Source organism: Lepisosteus platostomus, chromosome 2, assembly GCF_059453375.1.
Source record: "Lepisosteus platostomus isolate fLepPlt1 chromosome 2, fLepPlt1.hap1, whole genome shotgun sequence".
Lineage (NCBI taxonomy): Eukaryota > Metazoa > Chordata > Actinopteri > Semionotiformes > Lepisosteidae > Lepisosteus > Lepisosteus platostomus.
The window spans coordinates 77,867,988-77,886,086 of record NC_142612.1 but is presented as its reverse complement, the minus strand read 5'-3'; the positions used below and the strand labels follow the sequence as shown (position 1 = coordinate 77,886,086).

The 18,099-nt window shown below is 40.4% G+C and overlaps 1 protein-coding gene across 1 annotated transcript; it reads left to right on the top strand.

Moving 5' to 3' along the window:
- The first annotated feature begins 5,247 nt into the window (after nucleotides 1-5,247).
- Nucleotides 5,248-7,103, top strand: rap2b (RAP2B, member of RAS oncogene family). Its single transcript, XM_088620054.1, has 2 exons — nucleotides 5,248-6,150; nucleotides 6,487-7,103. Exon 1 carries the CDS (start codon nucleotides 5,554-5,556, stop codon nucleotides 6,103-6,105), a length of 552 nt encoding a protein of 183 aa, XP_088476180.1. The 5' UTR covers nucleotides 5,248-5,553; the 3' UTR covers nucleotides 6,106-6,150; nucleotides 6,487-7,103.
- The last annotated feature ends 10,996 nt before the right edge of the window (nucleotides 7,104-18,099 follow it).

Below are 18,099 nucleotides of genomic sequence, written 5' to 3'. Positions count from 1 at the left end.
CACAAAAGTCATTAGATGCTCTGTCTGTGTCCTGTTGCATTGCAAAGCAGCAGAGCGGAGGTGAGGTTATTCTTGAGTTTTTCAATGAGGCTCTCAGCAGTGACACCAAGCCTCTGTGGTTTTTTCATTACACTGCAGTAAAGAGAAAACCCCCTTTCCTCTTGCAGGTCACGTGCAGGTTTCATGGGTTGAAAAAAACAAAAGAAAGGAAGTTCTCATAACTTGCCTAGGGTTTGACATACAGTATAACCAGCCCAGGCCAACAAAGATCACATTTGCAACAACAGACATGGAAAAACCTAACAATATAGTTTTGCCTTTTTATTCCATTTTATTCCATTTTGAATGTGTCAGGCTGCAATACTTCAGTGAAAGTCCAGACTTGGAAACCTTACCTTCTCTGTGGAGTTCGCTTGACATTCCCTTGTCTACATAGCTAGTGCCCTGATATCCTCCCATAGCCCAATGGCATGGACATTCCAAGTGACATGTCCAATAATAATAATAATAATAATAATAATAATAATAATAATAATAATAATAATAATAATAATAATAACCGTTGTTGTTATTATTATTATTATTTTGGACCTGGTTAAATAATACTACTTTTAGAAGAATTCATAGTACATAATGTAGGAATAAATCAAATAATTTATTCAGTTTTACTCTTGCTTTTCTGCATTGTGATACAAAGGGAAAATGCCCTCACCAGTAACAAATCAACAGATTACAGCTCAGCTTTCTGACAAACGGCCTTGTGTTTCTCTTGTACTCAACTTTGCAGCAAAGCTAGTCTGGACATGTGGCCATAAAAGGTGTGAGATTCCTTTCTTAAAGGGATATAGATCCCGTATCTCCGCTAAATTTGCTGTAAAACCTCATCAGAAGGAAACACAATAGCACCTTTGATTTAATTTTCACATGCAGTAGTCTTCTGGTGGATTGCCTTTAATCAGCAAAAACAAAAGAGAAAACTATGAGCGTCTCGGCTGCCCTGTTTAACCTCAGTTAGAGAACTGTAAGGGCACTCTGCCTCTCTGCCTGCCCTATTGTGAAAAGACAAATGGAGCTGATTGCTCCCCTCACACCTGAAGAAGGCTTCACAGCTGAAACGTTGTGTTTTCTCTCTTCTCTTTTCAGCATGGAATAAACCTATTACTTGTTCCTTTGATTACTTTCTGTACATGTTAAATGATCTTACTCGTAATTAATGGTTTTGCCGTATTCTGTCTTCTGTGTGTGGTTAGTGCTTATTGTAGAAAATGGTTTGCTGGTTCAAATCCAGGTGGTTTAGATATCATCGTATGCGGGACTTCCCCGTTTTTTAAAAGGTCTGTTTTGGAGAAAAAGCTCAGTAGAACATATCAAATCGTATTTATAATGTATGTGCCACTGAACTGCAAGTCGATATTTGACACACACACCGATTAAAGAGCTATTGATTAGAATATTTCACTTCACAATTTTCCCCCTGGGGATATACGCAGTGGATATGAAGTGCAAGTTACAGTTCATGTCAGGGGAATGTACTGCACACAAGCAGTCAATAAGTTTAGAAAGAAAAAAATGCTAATTTTATCATGACTTAAAACTGCTGCTCTCTGAAGAACAGCAGTCCGTGAAACAGAAAGTATTGATTTCCCACACTGAGGAAGAACTGGGTGCCAAAGGCTTCTTTTAACCACAGGCTGAGGAGAAAAACAAATCATCTTCCATTGGTATGAAAAGGTAATGAAATGGGGGCTGTTTACTACTCCCTCACCTTTTCTTACTTTTAAATGGTTAGTCTTCTCTGGCCCTGTTTGTTTATTAAACTCAGGAACTGTTTATGAGGGAGGATGGTGGCTGGGACCATTTTCATTTCCACCAGTGGAATGACTGCTTGCTGTTTTCCAGAGGATTATTCACTGAAACACAGTTGTCACATGGTTTGTATTTATCTAAAAAAGACAGCAGTTTTTTTCAGTCCTACTTTTGCTTGTATTGTTTCATTGAAAAAAAAATGTTTAGAAACAACTATATTAAATAAAATGTGAATATATGTATAAACTTGCCCCTACTCTGGGGGTAAAGAAAATATTTGACCTTTATATGTCTGCATGACACATACATGATATATAGAGGTAAAAATGTAATAAATTCATTTGCCTTTAAAATCATTTTCAGATGAGCAGGTTTACAATTGCATTGTAGAGATTAGCACTGTGTTAATTACATACCCTGCAGGTGATGCACATGAAGTCACGAAGCCCTGCCAAAACTGCAAGATGTCATTAATATTCTCCTCTTAGAAAGTGAGCTTGAGCATCTTTTCTTTACATCCAGCTACAAAGATGAAACCATCACATATTAAAGATGCAATTGTTGTTTTGCAAGGCTTACTGAACCAGTTTATCTCCATTCCGCGAGTACAAACGCTTCGTGCGATTCTATGAATGACGTCTGTGCACAGGAAGACAGGAAGGCTATAAGGCGAAGCCACCAGACACTTCTCTCTGTCTAATGGAGGAAACCCATGACTTCCTGTGTCACAGGTCTCTGTGCTACCTTTTCATTTGGCAGGAATAAAGTTCGAGATATGTCAACGGTATATCTCGTTAGCAGACAGAAGTCTGTTGCAGGGGCTATTCTGCGTCCTTCCTCACAGTTTCAGTGTTTACAGTTCATTGAATGAACTGATATGAAGAATACAAAGGCCCCTTGTATAGTTGAAAAAATGTCAGAAAAAAAACAGAAGAAAGCAATCACAAAGAAATCATACTAACATTCTGTTGTTTCTAGGTACTAGGAGTAACCTGCATTCATCTTCCACCGTGCAGGAATATTTGTGTGGGTGGGAAAAAGACTTTACCTTTATTTGCACGTCATGTCAAAAACGGGTATTTCATTTCCTTAGGTATCTCGAAAAAGCAGAAACTGTGTGGAAATACAAATACAACTCAAATTCAAATCGAGAATTCAAATCAAGGAAAGCTATGTTACAATTGCATAACACACTAGTAAGGCTTCATTTAGAACAGTTTTTGTCACCAACGGTACAGTTTTTGTCGCTGTGGTATAGGACAGATATTTCTGCTACTGGAATCAGTGCAGAGAAGAGCAGGCATTACAGGAGCTGAGAAGCTAGGCTCCTACACTGACAGGCTGAAGGAACTGAACCTTTTTAGTCTTGTACAGACAAACCTATCATGTCTGATGTATTTCAGACATATCCCACGATTCACAGCAAGGATAGGACTAATTTAGTTGCTAGCTTTAAGACTGCGTTTTTTTATTTTCTTTAAAACATAAGAAAGTATTAAACTGAAACGTTATACTTGCACCTCTCAAAATCTTAATGTACCGATTCTGCCGAATACATCAGTGTGTTCTCAACGCCGAGACGCCCTCAGGTTTACACAAAACCCGTGCAGAAAATGATTGGTGCCACTTCGCTGTTTTATTGAAACAGCCCCGCCTAAGTCCCGAGCAGGAAAAAGGCAGTGAGTTATGAACCCTTCTGACATCACAAGCCACAAAGGCAGAGGAATGTGTCAGACAGAAACAGATAACCCCCACCTGCGCTAGCGAGGCTGCATGACTCACTCACTTCGGTACACTGCTCTGCTTATCAAAGGTGCTCAACTACAGCGCAGTTACTTGCAGTTACATTCTTCGCTAAGTATCGGCTGTGTCTAGGCAATGACAACCAGTAGCTAGAGAAACGTATGAAATGGTTTTAAATAAATGGAGAGTTTGTTTTTTCGAGAACGTATTCGTTTAAATCAACTAAATACATTTCGGTTCGAAACTATTGCCAGGGCCATTGCAGTTTCTTTGGGGGGTAATGAACATTAAAGAAGACATACTTTTATGTAGGATAAGGATTAATGAGCGTTTCCAGTTGAGTGTTTTCTATAGTGTGTTTCTCACAAAAAAAGCGCAATATTGAAAGAAGTATATATTGTATTACGATAATATTTTGTATTTTTGTAATATTGTATATTTTGTAAGTAACCTTGGATCAGAGATACTTAAATAATAGCAGTTCATCGTGTTTCGTTCCTATAAAAAACAAACCTTTGAGCAATTACAGGTGACGCTGTTTATGTGCATATTATTTGTAATCCTTTACCATCTCGTGATGCCTTAGTGTTAGTTTGCACATGATAAGTAAATTTGTCTGGAAATGTTTCGTTGTGAGTCACTTAAAGTGGAATTTTATTGCCGTAGTTTTCTATGCGCTTAATTCAAATCCATTCCCTTTTTCCTCAGTGAGTGGCGTATTATTTAAAGCAAACAAGCGCATTAGCTGATGGTATTTTTTGTTCAGAAGCAGTACAGATCTTGAGAGACACCGTGTGTCTCTCAATTGACAGCGGATAGTGGTACGACACATAAATCTACATATTCCTATAAGTCTTTAAGTACACTGTGATCAAAAGAAGCTAAACGACATGTGAGGATGCTTTTATAGGATCATTGTTGTAAAACAAATGGCGTTCAGCTAGAGAATACTGGCTTGTCTGCAAAAGAAGGTTAAGATTATGTAAAGTATGTTCATTGACTGGAATCAGGAAACAGATTTAGTATGGTTATTGTCTTCCCCGTCGCTTGTTGTGTACCAAAAAAAAAACAGCAGTGAACGCTGAAACCCATATGCCAATATATATATAATTCACACTGTCTTATAAAAAACAGCAGTGAAGCGTTCAAACCCAAGAGTCAATGTATATATAACAATCCACACTGTATTATAAAAAAAACATGAGTGAAGCGTTCAAACCCAAGTGCCAATATATATATATCCACGTTTTATTGTCAAACCTAGCAGTGAGGCGTTCTAACCCAAGTGCCAATGGCTATCTAAAAATCCACACTTTATGATAAAAACTAGAGGCCAAGAAATCGCTTTAAACCCAACCTCTATTTTCTTAGACCGGATGGCTCTGGATATGCATTAATCGCCTTTACACACACCTAGATTCCCCTCCTTTTGTGAATCAATCTTTTTACAGCAGCGCCGGCTGAATGGGGCATTTCCTCCACTGTGAATGCGTCTCGGTGAAGAGGGGTGTCGGGGGTTGATGAGTCATGAAAGCACGCCGTTAGCAAAGACTGGGCGTGATTTGTCCCCCCCGGTATCACACGCCTGTACACAAAAGGTGAGTAGGGGAAAACCGGGCGCAAGAGTCAGACGGCGAGCTCGTCGTTACCCCTTTAAGAAGCTCAGCCCAGCCTCTGGGCCGTGACGCGCAGACGCTGCGCGCTGTGTCTGTGGGCAGGAAGAGCGTGGTCAGAGTGCGTTGATCACTCCTTCTACAGTAGCAGTGCACAAGGAAACAGCAGGGCGCAACATGTTACATTTCTGATGCTGGGGCACGGTTTAAATCGCCTCGCTTCTCGCCCGACACGCAGATCCTGCACGATCGCCGCGGAAATCCGAAGAGCCGGGTGGAAAGGGGCGTCCCGAGGCTCGGGGCTCCTGAAGGTCTGAAAGCGCACCGGGGCGGCCAGCGGCGCAAAGCGCAGCCCAGAGAAAGCGAGGCAGAGAGGACTATTTCAGAAGCCATGAGAGAATACAAAGTAGTCGTGCTTGGATCGGGCGGAGTGGGCAAATCGGCTTTGACTGTGCAGTTTGTAACGGGATCCTTCATAGAGAAATACGACCCGACCATAGAGGACTTTTACAGGAAAGAGATCGAGGTGGACTCTTCGCCTTCGGTGCTTGAGATTTTGGACACCGCGGGGACGGAGCAGTTCGCCTCCATGCGAGACCTGTACATCAAAAACGGGCAGGGCTTTATTCTGGTCTACAGCCTGGTAAACCAGCAGAGTTTCCAAGACATCAAGCCGATGAGGGATCAGATCATCCGGGTGAAGCGATACGAGCGAGTGCCCATGATCTTAGTGGGGAACAAGGTGGATTTGGAAGGCGAGCGAGAAGTGTCCTCGGGGGAAGGGAAGGCGCTGGCAGATGAATGGAATTGCCCCTTCATGGAAACTTCGGCCAAAAATAAAGGCTCCGTAGACGAACTCTTTGCAGAGATTGTCAGGCAGATGAACTATGCCTCGCAGCCAAACGGGGACGACCAGTGCTGTTCCTCCTGTGTTATCCTTTAAAACATCTTTTCTCAACAACAACAACAAAAAAAAAAGTTTGCGATGGTGAGTGACTCTAATACACAACTAAAGATCCGAAGACTAACCAGTTTGGTTGATAACGTTATGGTGTAATACGTCGACTGTATCATGATCAGTATTTTTTTTTAAAAAGTGTCCTGCTGTCTTGCACACTCTTCTTACAAAACGTGATCCAAACCCAGTGTTTACATGGCAGAATACGCCTAGTGTTCTGGGAATAAAAACAAAGAAAAAAAAAGACATTTGCATTTTTGGAAATATCGTTGTCGAGTGCCTAGGTGGTGATATTTATTTACTTAAAATGCAAAAAAAAAAAAGACCAACACGTCTGTTTCTTTCTGTCCTGGAAATCTGTTGTAGGGTTTCATCCTTGATGCGGGGGTTCCTGAAGATATCTCTTGGGACGGAATAAGACTTTTTGTGTGTGGCTAAATGCGAGGAGAACATGTTCACGAACCGGGAAAAAGGAGCACCCCGTAAAGGTTCACCGAGATTGTAAGAGCTCTGCACGGAAGCAGAAAACGCGGTGTCATCTGTTGCACCCTTAACTGGAACTAATCGGACTCTGATGTCGGGAGCAGGAACGGGCAAGTTCGTTTCTGGGGGGAAAAATATTTTGTACCTGCTACATAGAGTTGGGAGTTAAGGAAATCAGTGGTATTTTCAATTTGGGAAACACACATTTTAAAAGAAGAAAAATAACTTTTTTTTTGCTTGATCAGAAAAACCTGCATCATCTGAGCAGTGCCACCGTAACACCGTCAACGAAGACCTTAATTAGTGATTTGGGGACGCCAAGAGCCCCGTGTCTACTAGTGCCTTCCAAAATCAGCTGTTTAACTTAGTGCCAACCTACGAAATTCTCCACCCAATCTCATTATCTTGCAATCCACAAAGTACTTAACTGTTTCCCTTAGGTAATCAGACAGGAGATAAAAAGAGACAGAAGAACCTATTGTTGATTGAATGCTTTTTTTTTTAAAAAAAAGCATCTTGGCCTTTTAAATGTAATTTCTACGCCTGTTGAGGTTCGGCCTAATTTTAATTGAAGTCCACAGGTACTGGATATCGTCACATCAGTTTTGCTGTTCTTCCCTGCTTTTCTTCCCAGACCAGCAGATGCAAAGGAATTTTTGTGTTTTTGTTTTAACAAAATGTGATGTACCATTGGAATTCTAACCCGATTGTAATTTTATTTTCAGACCAGCCTTTTAACAGCTGTCTGTTTTCAAAAGACTTTTAATACAAATTGCATTTGTAAAAAAAAAACTGGATTTGTGCTCTGTGTTTTGTTCACACTCTGTCAAGTATTGTAGGGTACAAATGCGCATTTGATACAGACCTCCGCTTTTAAAAACACACACTGTAGTGCTTTTGTAGTTTAACTGCAGTTTCTGCACTACAAGGTATGCTTTGCAGATTATAAAGAAATCTCAAATGTGTTTAATGTCTCCCTTAGCTGTCACTGTCATTTGTAGTGCTAGTAGTCCTTTGGGTTTTCCTGTTGTCTGCAGTCTTGTGAAATGCTGTGTTTGCACCACACAGGGATTTCAGCAGCAACGTAGAGATTGAGTCATCCAGGATGAAAATAAGTTAGGAAGGGTGTGTAGCAGATAACCTGTTACACTCAATTTCTCTGTAGTATAAAAAAGCAGCGTTAAAAGTATTTAGTACCTGCCTTTGTCATTCTCATAGCCGGAAATGGAAAAATGTGATTCACCACATTCTAGTTGAATCACTCTTGACAGATGAAGGAGAAACTGCAGAAACCATCACACACTGAAGTGTAGTAGACCATACTGTGGATCGACAACGATTCCCAGTAAAGCAGTGCGTTTGTTTTAATTTGTTGATAGTGGCGGTGTGTTGTTGATAGTCTGTGTTTCCCAGCCCCGTGTCAGTGGTATCGACTGTGTCTGCGTGTTTCGGCTGTTTGATTTCTGGCCGTTTTCTGCACGCAGGGTCTTAGTTTGAGAAAAAAAATCTCCTGTATGTTTATTGTTACCAGGAAACATAGCGGATAGATCTCTTTCCACTTGGTTTAAATTGTTGCTTTCCCTGTACCTTTATTGGTGGTCCCTAGTTATCAATTAGTGAAGAGTATACACAAGAGAGAAGGTCAATATATCGAACACTCACATGATAAGCATTCTTGGGAACCTATGGACTTGTTGCTTAAGTTCCTGTCACTTAGGTTTCTCGTTTGAAGGTGAAATACTGAAACCCCGCTTCTGGTCCAGACTAAATGCAAATTTTATACCTTCTTTTACTATGCAAGCCATGAAACTGTAAGGAAATAGCTCGGTAAACGTAATCGATGAATGGTTCAGTTTGAACAAAAACTCAAAGACGTAGGGGTATTCCAGGGACAGGGCTGGAAAATGGTGATGGTGTTTAATGTGGTTCTGTGGGTGTACCACGTTGTAGTGTGTCTTCAGTCACCTCATGCTTTTGTTTTACAGGAAGGTGATTAGCAAGGTAAAGGATTTGATCTTTCAGAGGTTGTGATGATTTGTTTCTCTGTCGATATGTGTTTGAAAGAGGTTTACTTTATTGCAATCTAGAACTGTGTGGAGCTGCTTATAAAACTGTGATCAGGAGGCACTTTTTTATCCAAAGTGTTGTGAGAGTCTGGAACTGGCTGCCAAGTCCTGTTTTTGAAGCAGATGCCCCAGTGTCTTTCATGAAACAGCTGGGTGACATGCGTTCCTAGCTACAAAATCAGCTAGATGGGACGCAAAACCTCCTGCCATTTGTAACTGTCCTTTCTTAATTTCAAATGTACTTGTTAGAGAGTGCTTTGCAACGGTTTTCTTTTTTTGGCTCTCGAGGGACTCCAACTGCGATACCTGAAGTGTGTGCGTTTGAGAGAAGATGACAGGGAATCTGGAATGTTTTTTTCTTCTTCAAGGTGCAGCCGTTGCAATCTTGATGGTTACTGTCTAAAATAACTGTAAGAATCATTTGAGTTTGTTTCCAGAGCATTGAATGAATCTAAACCCTCCTATTTAAGAAGTCTGTGTTTAGTTGTTTATCATGTTTTTTTGTTCTTGTTGGCGTAACGGATGAGCTAATCATATCATCTGAATGTTTCCTCAGCAAGGTTATATGCATCTCTGCGGCATATAGGCTGTGAATCAGAATGTCAGATTTAAAGTTGTCTGCTTCAGATTTAAATGTCAAGCTGAAGTGACAAGGAAGTTCACTTCAAGGATTCCTAAGCATTCCCTTGTCTCACTAAAAAGCATCTGGTCTTTGTAAAACACCTTCAGTGCTTATTATGACTCAGAATTGTAAGTTCAGTTCATTTATGGATGCTTTTTAAAATAACTGAGATGGATAAGTAATGAGTGCCGAGAGCTGTTCTTTTCAGGTTGGTTGATCATCGCATATCATACAATACTCGATTGAGGTGTGCACACTAAAACTGAACCAGTAGTTCACAAACTGTGTTTTAGACTTTTCATATACTGCGCTGGCAGCTGTCTTCTTGTTTGGATCGTTTGTCCTTTAAGTTCTTACCCTAAAACCCTCCCTGCCACTTTCCAGTGTATGAATGAAACATTACTGGGCCTGCTGTATTAAGGCACAGATGACACCAGGCCTCAATCATAAGTGTTTCAGAACTAAGTTCCCAATTTCTCTTCTGGGCTTATTTCACTTCCCTTATTCATTTCTTAAGGCGAACAGTCTTTAAACTTTAATTGAAGTAAGCTTGGTCTCCCAACTTCTTCCTTTCTGCCTCAATCATTGTAATTGAGTGTGAAAGTCTGGAGCTTTTTTTTAGGACTTGACCCTGTTGCTTGATTGACATGCCTTGTTGAGGAGATAGTTCCAGCCAAAGCGGGGAAAAAAAGACAAAAAATTGGTTTGGATGTGATATTTTTGAGAGATTGGATGAAAAAGGGCTGTTTTGCCAGTAGACGCTGTCATATGAACTAAGCATTAAGCAACAGGAAAATCTTTTCATTGAAACGTTCTGTGATGCGTCAAACAGAATCGAAGCTGTGTGTTTGTTAGTATCTTCTTGACGAGATCAGGGCCGGAAAATATCCTTGAAGTGGCTCAGCCGTCCGTGGCTGTGTTTTTCTTATGTAGCGCAGTTCCTCTGGGTGTCGTCATGAGCGAAGGTCTTGGTTCCTCCTGTACTGAAGATGGCCTCTGTGGTTCTCATCTCATATCCGAGGGTGACAAGGGTCGTGTCGTCTTTCACTGTGGTTCTCCTGAAGGCCACAGTGGTTTTTATTACACTCTTCTTCTCCCGCGTTATAACAAGGAAGCACTGCACAGATGGACCATTCATGCAGATATCAGTGCTGTCTTTCGTGGGTTTTCAAGTACAACACAGTGAATTTCGATCTTCATCCATCACCAAGAGAACCACTGAGGAGATGCACTGATAAATGTTAATTAGACCTGCAGGGGTGTCACATTGCATGCAAACCCTTTCTTTATTTTTCCCAAAAGAAGTATGAGCTGTCTGTTATGTATGGTTAAAAATAATCTGAATTTCAAATTTAGGAGGCTCGTAGGTCTGGCAGCATCATCTATTGCTTTGAGCACAGCCTTCAATTAATGAGTGTGCAGAATACCCTGAAATTCTTGTGGATTTTTGTAATACTTATCACCCGATTGTCCTGACATGTTTCAGGCATAACCTTCAGATTGCTAGACGCACTTTAATAAAAATAACTTGTCTGAGCAGAGGACTCAGAACTGCATAGCAATTTACGGCAACTAGAGTGATGTGCACGAAACCCGTTTGAAATATCAGGTCATCATTTCCCACAAAGCTAAAGTTGTTTTACTCTCTTTTTGGTTTAATTGCATGGTTCCATGTTGTGAGTGCTTTATGTTGTGATAAGGTATACTTCAGTATATCTTCATTTCAATTTGTTCTGCTGCCCGTAGATGATTAGTATACTTTCTTTTGAAATTTAAGATGGTAGTTTCAGTAAAGTTTGATTTACTTCATGTTCCAGTGATCTTCAGTTAAAAACATGGGCTTTGCTACTCTTAAGGAATAGGCTGTGTTTGCATATACTGTATACATGTTTTTAACAACCCTGTTAGTGTTCATTTCAGTAGCGCAAGGTAACAGAACTTCCTGCCTATAGTTTGTGTCGGTAGTGGGGACTGTTACATAGCTTCTTTGTGGAGCAGACTTACACACAAACAAACATACTACTGTACATCCAGTTTATAATCAGAGTATTTTCCCTGTTTACATTTCACCACACTTGACCGTTTGGCCAGGAATTTCATTTTATGTGCAAGCAGGTGGGTGTTATTTTTCTAAAGTTCTAAATCTAAATTCTGATAAATTATTTGGCCAGTCCCTTACTGACCTAAGCCATGAATACGTTTGTATGATCTAATCTGAATGTTTATGTTTGAATGCCTCTGTCATTTATCCTTGAAGCAGCATTACTGAAATAATTTCCTTTACTCCAAGCAATGCATTTAAGTAAGAAAAGAAGTATTAAGCTGTGTAATAATACCCCTTTCCCCTCCCCAGTTTTCAGTTTCAAACTGTGGTCATTTGCACAGCTGTAAAGGCAGTTGTCTAGAGTGGGGGGTGAGGGAAACGGCTCTGGGTACAGTTCTGGGGTGAACAGGAAGGAATGCACTGCTTTTCAGCCCTTCTGATGGCAGATCCTGAATGACAGGAAATATAAGGCAGACTTTTAAGATGGCTGGTGCCTGGGGCAGAGTCATGTGATAATCACATCATCGAGATACAGTTTCATGAGCACCTCCTCCACTCTGTCAGGTTGTCTAACAAGTCATGACATGCCCTAAATCTAAAGCTAACCTTAAAGGGTTTTTTTAGGTGAAAATGTGCTTTTCTGTGCTTTCTGTATTGGGCGTAATATTAAATATGGGGAATTACTATGATTAGCAAGAAAGAGGTTTTTATATATGTATATACGTTTCTACAAAAACTTCAACTTCAACACAATTGAGACATTTGGTTAAATCTTATATTCTGAGACTTAAAACTGCTGTCATTTAGCTTTTCAGAGCGTGTCACGTTGATTTTAAAAATGCAGATTGAAAAACCCGTTTCCAGCTTGACCCGGCAATGAAAAAAGAAAAGCCAGGACATTTTCAGCACAGAGAAAACAAAAGAGGCATCTGAATTTGGCATCGCCCCCAGATTGGTATACCCCTTAAGACTGATCAGCCAGAAAAGTCTAAATTTAGGCAAAGTCTCCAAATGTCCTCACCAGCTTTGCCAAAAGATGATGCCTTCTCCTTTCCTTAGTGTATGTTGACATCGTTCTGGGCAGCTGCCACAGAGGGCCTCAGTAATAATAAAGAACAGAAATAACCTTGAGACACGGAGATCCTGTGAGAAAATATTTGCACGATTTGTGTGGTTGACTCTCAAGGATATTCTTGGCTCACGTACGCGTTATAACCAAACATTCATATTTGCCTCAAGTATAGTATTGCTGTTCCAGACTTTGTAAGCACTTTATCAAGGTTGCATTTTCAAAGCAAGGTGCTGGGATGGAATTAGACATGGAAGCTGGTGTAGGATGCTTCTCCTGAACAATGATAAGCTATCGTGTAGCTGCTGATCTTTGCCTCTGTCTCAGTGGCTGAACACTGACATAATCTGAATGTGTCCCACTAACGGGTTAAAGAATTAGGACAAGTTTAGCTCCAACGAAAGGCTGTCTGCAACTCCATCAGCAAATTTAGTCTGAGATATTGTGGACACATTTTGTGCTTCTTGATGCGTGTTTAAACCTTAATTAGAGAGTTCTGAACACATTCTGGACTTTGTGCTCTTTTTTTATTTTGCTCATCTGATTTGTTTGGTATTGTCACAGCGCATAACATCTTGAGTTAACTGCCCTGTGTCTAGCATATCACTTGCAGGACGTCAAAACTGAAATGATGGTGTCAAGTAAGAAGGCTTTGTGTGATTCGTATTGGGGGTAGGAAGCCTACTAAGAAACAAATGCAAATATATGACCAAACATTTAAAAGCCTGAATGGGTTTGCGTTATGTGGAGAAGAACAGTTCTTATCCCAGTTGTGAAGATAGCCGAGGCAGATGAGATTGAGCCTATAAAGGACACTGTACATGCTGGGCCCGGCCAGATTTAAAACGCTTGTGCTTTTGCAAATGTTTTGTGTAAAGTTAATATTGAGTTAATCGGAGAACCTTCATTTTTATGGGATTGTGTGTGGACGTGCAGCAACTCTTTTGATATCCCTGGGCTGTCCAGATTTCTCCTTGTCAAAGTACCACTTTTACGGGTTGTGTGGGTGGGATGCTTCACGGAGATGATTACCTTGTGTCTTAGCTGAATAAAGGTCTTTTATAATTGTGTTTCACAGTGTCATTTCAAAGGGTGTAGTAGCCACTTGTGAAAGTGTGCATTGGTTGTCAAAGAGTTCAGATCACAGTGCAGTGTAGTCTCGGGGAGTTCAGTGTCGTGCAATGTTCATTCAAGTCATTCAGTTTGAATTTCAGTGTTAAAATTAGTAACATACGTGCAGGAGATGTTTAAAATTCAGTTTTGATGTTGTTCTATGTACACAGAGTATTTTTGGAGTTGTGGCTGACTATTTTACCATGTGATCCTTTTAAGCTTTCCACTTCCTTATATACCAAGAGGCATTAAAAATGGAACAAATGCTGTTGGTTCCAGAACACATTTGTTATGTTTTTAAAGCCTCTTAGCAATTAATTTAAACACTTGGGGAATTATAGGAAGTTAAGACTAGATTACAGTTTTAAATGTTGCTCTGCAGAGGATACACATTGTATTTTCATTATTAGTTTTCTTTAAAAAAAAGAAGTACTGTATCAGGCTGTTATGTTATGGAATATTTAAATCCTAATTATGCAAACAGGAAGCACGTCTCTGGCAGGTTTGCAGTTGATTTCCCGTTACTTTCTCAGTAACCAAATTGTTCAAGCTTTTTACATCTGCCTTTTAAAGAGTGCTGCCAGAGTTTCATTTTGCCCTGCAGATGATGCAGCAAAAATAGATTTATTCAACCCTAGCATTTAAACAGAACAAAGCCTATGAATTGATCTGTCTTTTAGTGATATCCTGAATGCATTCTGTTTCTATGCATTTAGTTCTGGTGCACAGTTCTTATACTGAGTAACTCTATATTGCAAGGCAATATTGTGAACTTTTATTTTTTTAGATTTGGGTCTTGTACTAAGCTCTTGAGAAAGGATGCAAAGGCGAAAGGCGACCCTCTTGCTGGGTTCAGTGGCATTTTGCATTTAATGTAGTAGTGTGAATGTCAGTGTACGTGCATTTTCAGTTTTTGACAGCTAAGTTACAAATTCTTTGGAAATGCTAAGGCAACACTTGTTTTTTTTTCCAGTCATCTTTTCTGTGCTTCCATTTGGACTGGCACCTTTGCAGAATTAACCTTTCAAACCCTCCCCTGCCAGTGCACATGATGACAGAAAGGCTGGAGCAGCAGAGAGATGTGTTTAAATTGTGAGGAAGGAGGGCAATCTGTGTCAGCTTGGGTACTTGACCCCTCAGATCTATTTAGTTGTTCAGTTCTTTTAATGATCTCACCCAGCACCCGATTCCTTGAAGCATAAATGGAAGGTGAAAAACGGGAATTAAGATTCCCTTGAGGAATAATATGAAGCTAATGAGATATAAGGGTCTGAGAATATTGTGTTGCGTACATGCTGATACTTGGGTACCTGCGAGGGGACTGTTTTAATGGAAGGTATTGCCAAGCTCAGTGTGAAGTTCAGATTTTTGGGGATGGAACTATTCCGCGTGACACTGTTGGGACTAATCTGCATTGTCATTAAGGAGCCGACACCAGATTTCTATTTCATCTCCATGAGCAAGTAGCCGAGGTGCCCAGACAAGTGGTTACATATTAAACTCATCTAGCATTCAGTGTTGTGGAGGATGAAAGATGCAGGCAGAATCCATGTCTCCAACAGTGTAAGAAACTGTGGGTGGTTTCTGAGAAACTTGCCTTTTCCAAAGGCAGCTAAGTGGCAATGATCTGGATTGAGGCACAGTGGAATTCACCAGGTGACTTCTTTCTAAAACCACTTTTCCTGGTGGTGGACCTGTTTAACAACACTGATTGATTGGGGCTTTGCAAGTATTGAAGGTGTGTTTGTGCGTTGGGAGGGAGGTTTGGGAGGGGTTACAAAGTTAAACGTTCTCCTGTTAGTTACACATCCTTTGATGCTTGATTAAGGCCAAGCCTTTCTTATGCTTCAGAATAACTCAAACCCAGAAAATTCTGCACTTACTCTGAGATAACTGCATTGTGTCCATTATACTCCAGAAGTCGGGATAAGACCGGTTTGCTCCCTGTTAATGTGGACACTGGGCCAGAATACCAACTGAATATTTTTGGGTGTTTCTCTTCATAGATCATAGCACTCTATACTGTAAAAAAAAAGTTTTGTACTTGATAAATCACTATTGCTCTTTTTCTCTGGGACAACTGTATCGTAGAAAAAATAGATTTCCTTAAGGGATCAGGGAAAGGTTACATGTTGTATATTGAGTATACATATATGAATTAGTTTACTTCAAATGCTGTTGCATGAAAAATACAGACACAGTAGAGAAGGTCATTAACAGAGTTTTCTCCAGCACTCATTATCAGTAAGCCCACCTTAAAAACCTTCACTTTCTCATTTTCTTCCTTAATCTTTGCTGAACATTACAGGAAATCCTGCATATTGGGAGAAAAATGAACTTTTTGAACTAGACCATGTCTGATAATTTGTTAGTCAGCTGAGCGAAAGTGTTTTAGACTGTGAAACTCATACTGTGTCTGTTGCTTTAGATAAACAGCAACATCAAACATTTTAATTAAGTTATGTGCAATATTGATTCATTTGAACCATCTATGTGCTTAGGTTAATAGGGAGCTCCTTACTGCCGGTCCCAGAGGTGTGAAACAATATTTTGAGTCATTGTAGGCCTTTGAGCTCCAGATCAATGAGACGCTTTCAAAAGTATTTTATGAATCCAAATTCTGGCAAATCTAAATGTCACATTTGTTTTTATTTTTCTCAGAGCTGTAATGATTTTGACTTCAGAAACAGTTTACAAGTGATTTGAGAGTTTGGGAGAAACAAGTGATTACATTTCTGCACATGGTTTCCAAGGAAGGAAAAAAAATGCACTTTGCTCTGAATTGTAGTTTAACAGATGTTAATTTCCAATTTCCTCAGACCTGATTTCTTAATACTTTATAGAATACTTATAGAAATGAAATGAATGGTGATGATTTAGCGAGTTCTGCAAATCAAGGACGACACTGCCTGTTTTTTATGAGCATTTCAAAATGACTTCTGGAAAGATCAGATTCCTAAGGGTTATGCATTCTGGTTACACGGCAAAGGTTTCACTTGATACTCGCTCAAGATGCACTCTCTGGGCCCTAGTGCAAGGCAGGGGGTGTAAGAGGGGGTCTTCAGAAGTCTGAGAGCCCTTGTGTTACACTGACGCGTTCTGAGCCGAGCTAGTTGTACAGGAAGGAAGGGTGGATCTGAATGAGATTTCCTGTCTTGCTGTGACTCACTGATGCACGCGGCTGCTCTTTTCCCTCCACTTGTTTCTGTCAGGATGGCAGGAGCGCGGCTGCCTCAGTCCAGCGGCCGCGGAAGGCAGCTCGGGCATCTGAAGACGGTCGAGACCCACGCCCGGGAGGGTCCACACTGGGAACCTCTGCTCCTTGAAGTTTGGTGGTCCCCGAGCCAGGGCAATCCTGTGTGACTGAGAGCACAGAACGGAAATCCGTCAGTCAGTTTGATCATACCTAGCTTTGAAGATGATGAGTTTGAGGAATGCATGAGCACTAAGCCAAAACAATATAAAAAAAAATCTCAAAATGTTCAACAGCAGTAGGTTTCATAATGGCAATGTTCCGTATAGGCCATACATATTTTTTTTTCTGCTGGCAAAATCTATTTTCTATTCATGCCAGGCCTGAGTTTTCACACCACATGCATCTTTCAGAGCTTCTGAAGCACAAATACAGCTCAGCTATCGACTTCAGCGCTGCTCAGTAGCTAACGGGGCTCACCGGTTGTTCTCCAGGGAAACGTAATTTAAGATGACGCCGTTTTCATTAGCTGAAAGTTATCAAAGTGGTGGAAAATACAACTTGTGTGAGGGTGTGGAAATGTGATTTTTTTGTTTCCTGTCAGTTAAAGGTAATCAATCCCGTACAGAACTTATTTGAGATTCTGTGTTGCAGTAGTGATGCATGGATTATTGTATTAAATTGTTAGATTCTCCTTGTACATCAGAATGAGGTTCTGTATGAATGACAAGAAGCCATTTTGTTTTCTTTTTTTCTTGGATTCTTGAATTTCTCTGAAGGGAGATGGTTTCAGGACTTCACGAAACAGCTGCGATAAAATGCCCTCAAGTTAGGAGACAAGGAGCTGCATCCGAGTTCTCCGATATTCCTCTGTGATAACTCAGATATTGGATTGAGTGCAGAATCGGATGATCATAGCTTCATCAGGAAAGATTTTTTTTCCAGTCAGAGTTGTGTGCAGAACCTTTGATTAAATATTGGCATGATTCTAGAGTTCATATATTTTTCCTTACTGCCTGAGGTGACACATTGTGAATCTAGAGTACAGCCTTTCGTTCAGACATCATGTTTAAGGCCCAAAACCATATGAGTGGTGATAATTTAAAACTCCCTAGATTCAGACTCCTCTTGTTTCCAAGGAATGGCAGGCAAGTCATTTCCTACAGTGCAATTATCTGGGGATTAGAGACGACTAAGACAATGGAGTGACCTGCTAATGCCATCCCTCATGCAAATTCATTGTCTTCCAGTTTTTCTTCCCAAGGATGTTTGTGAGTGTTATGTGACTTTTGTTCTCAACAGAGCAATACTTAGAGAGAATGAATACGTTTTTACAGTTCACGCCTTCCCCCTTTTTTGTCCTTTCCTGTCATATATGGATGTTTATTG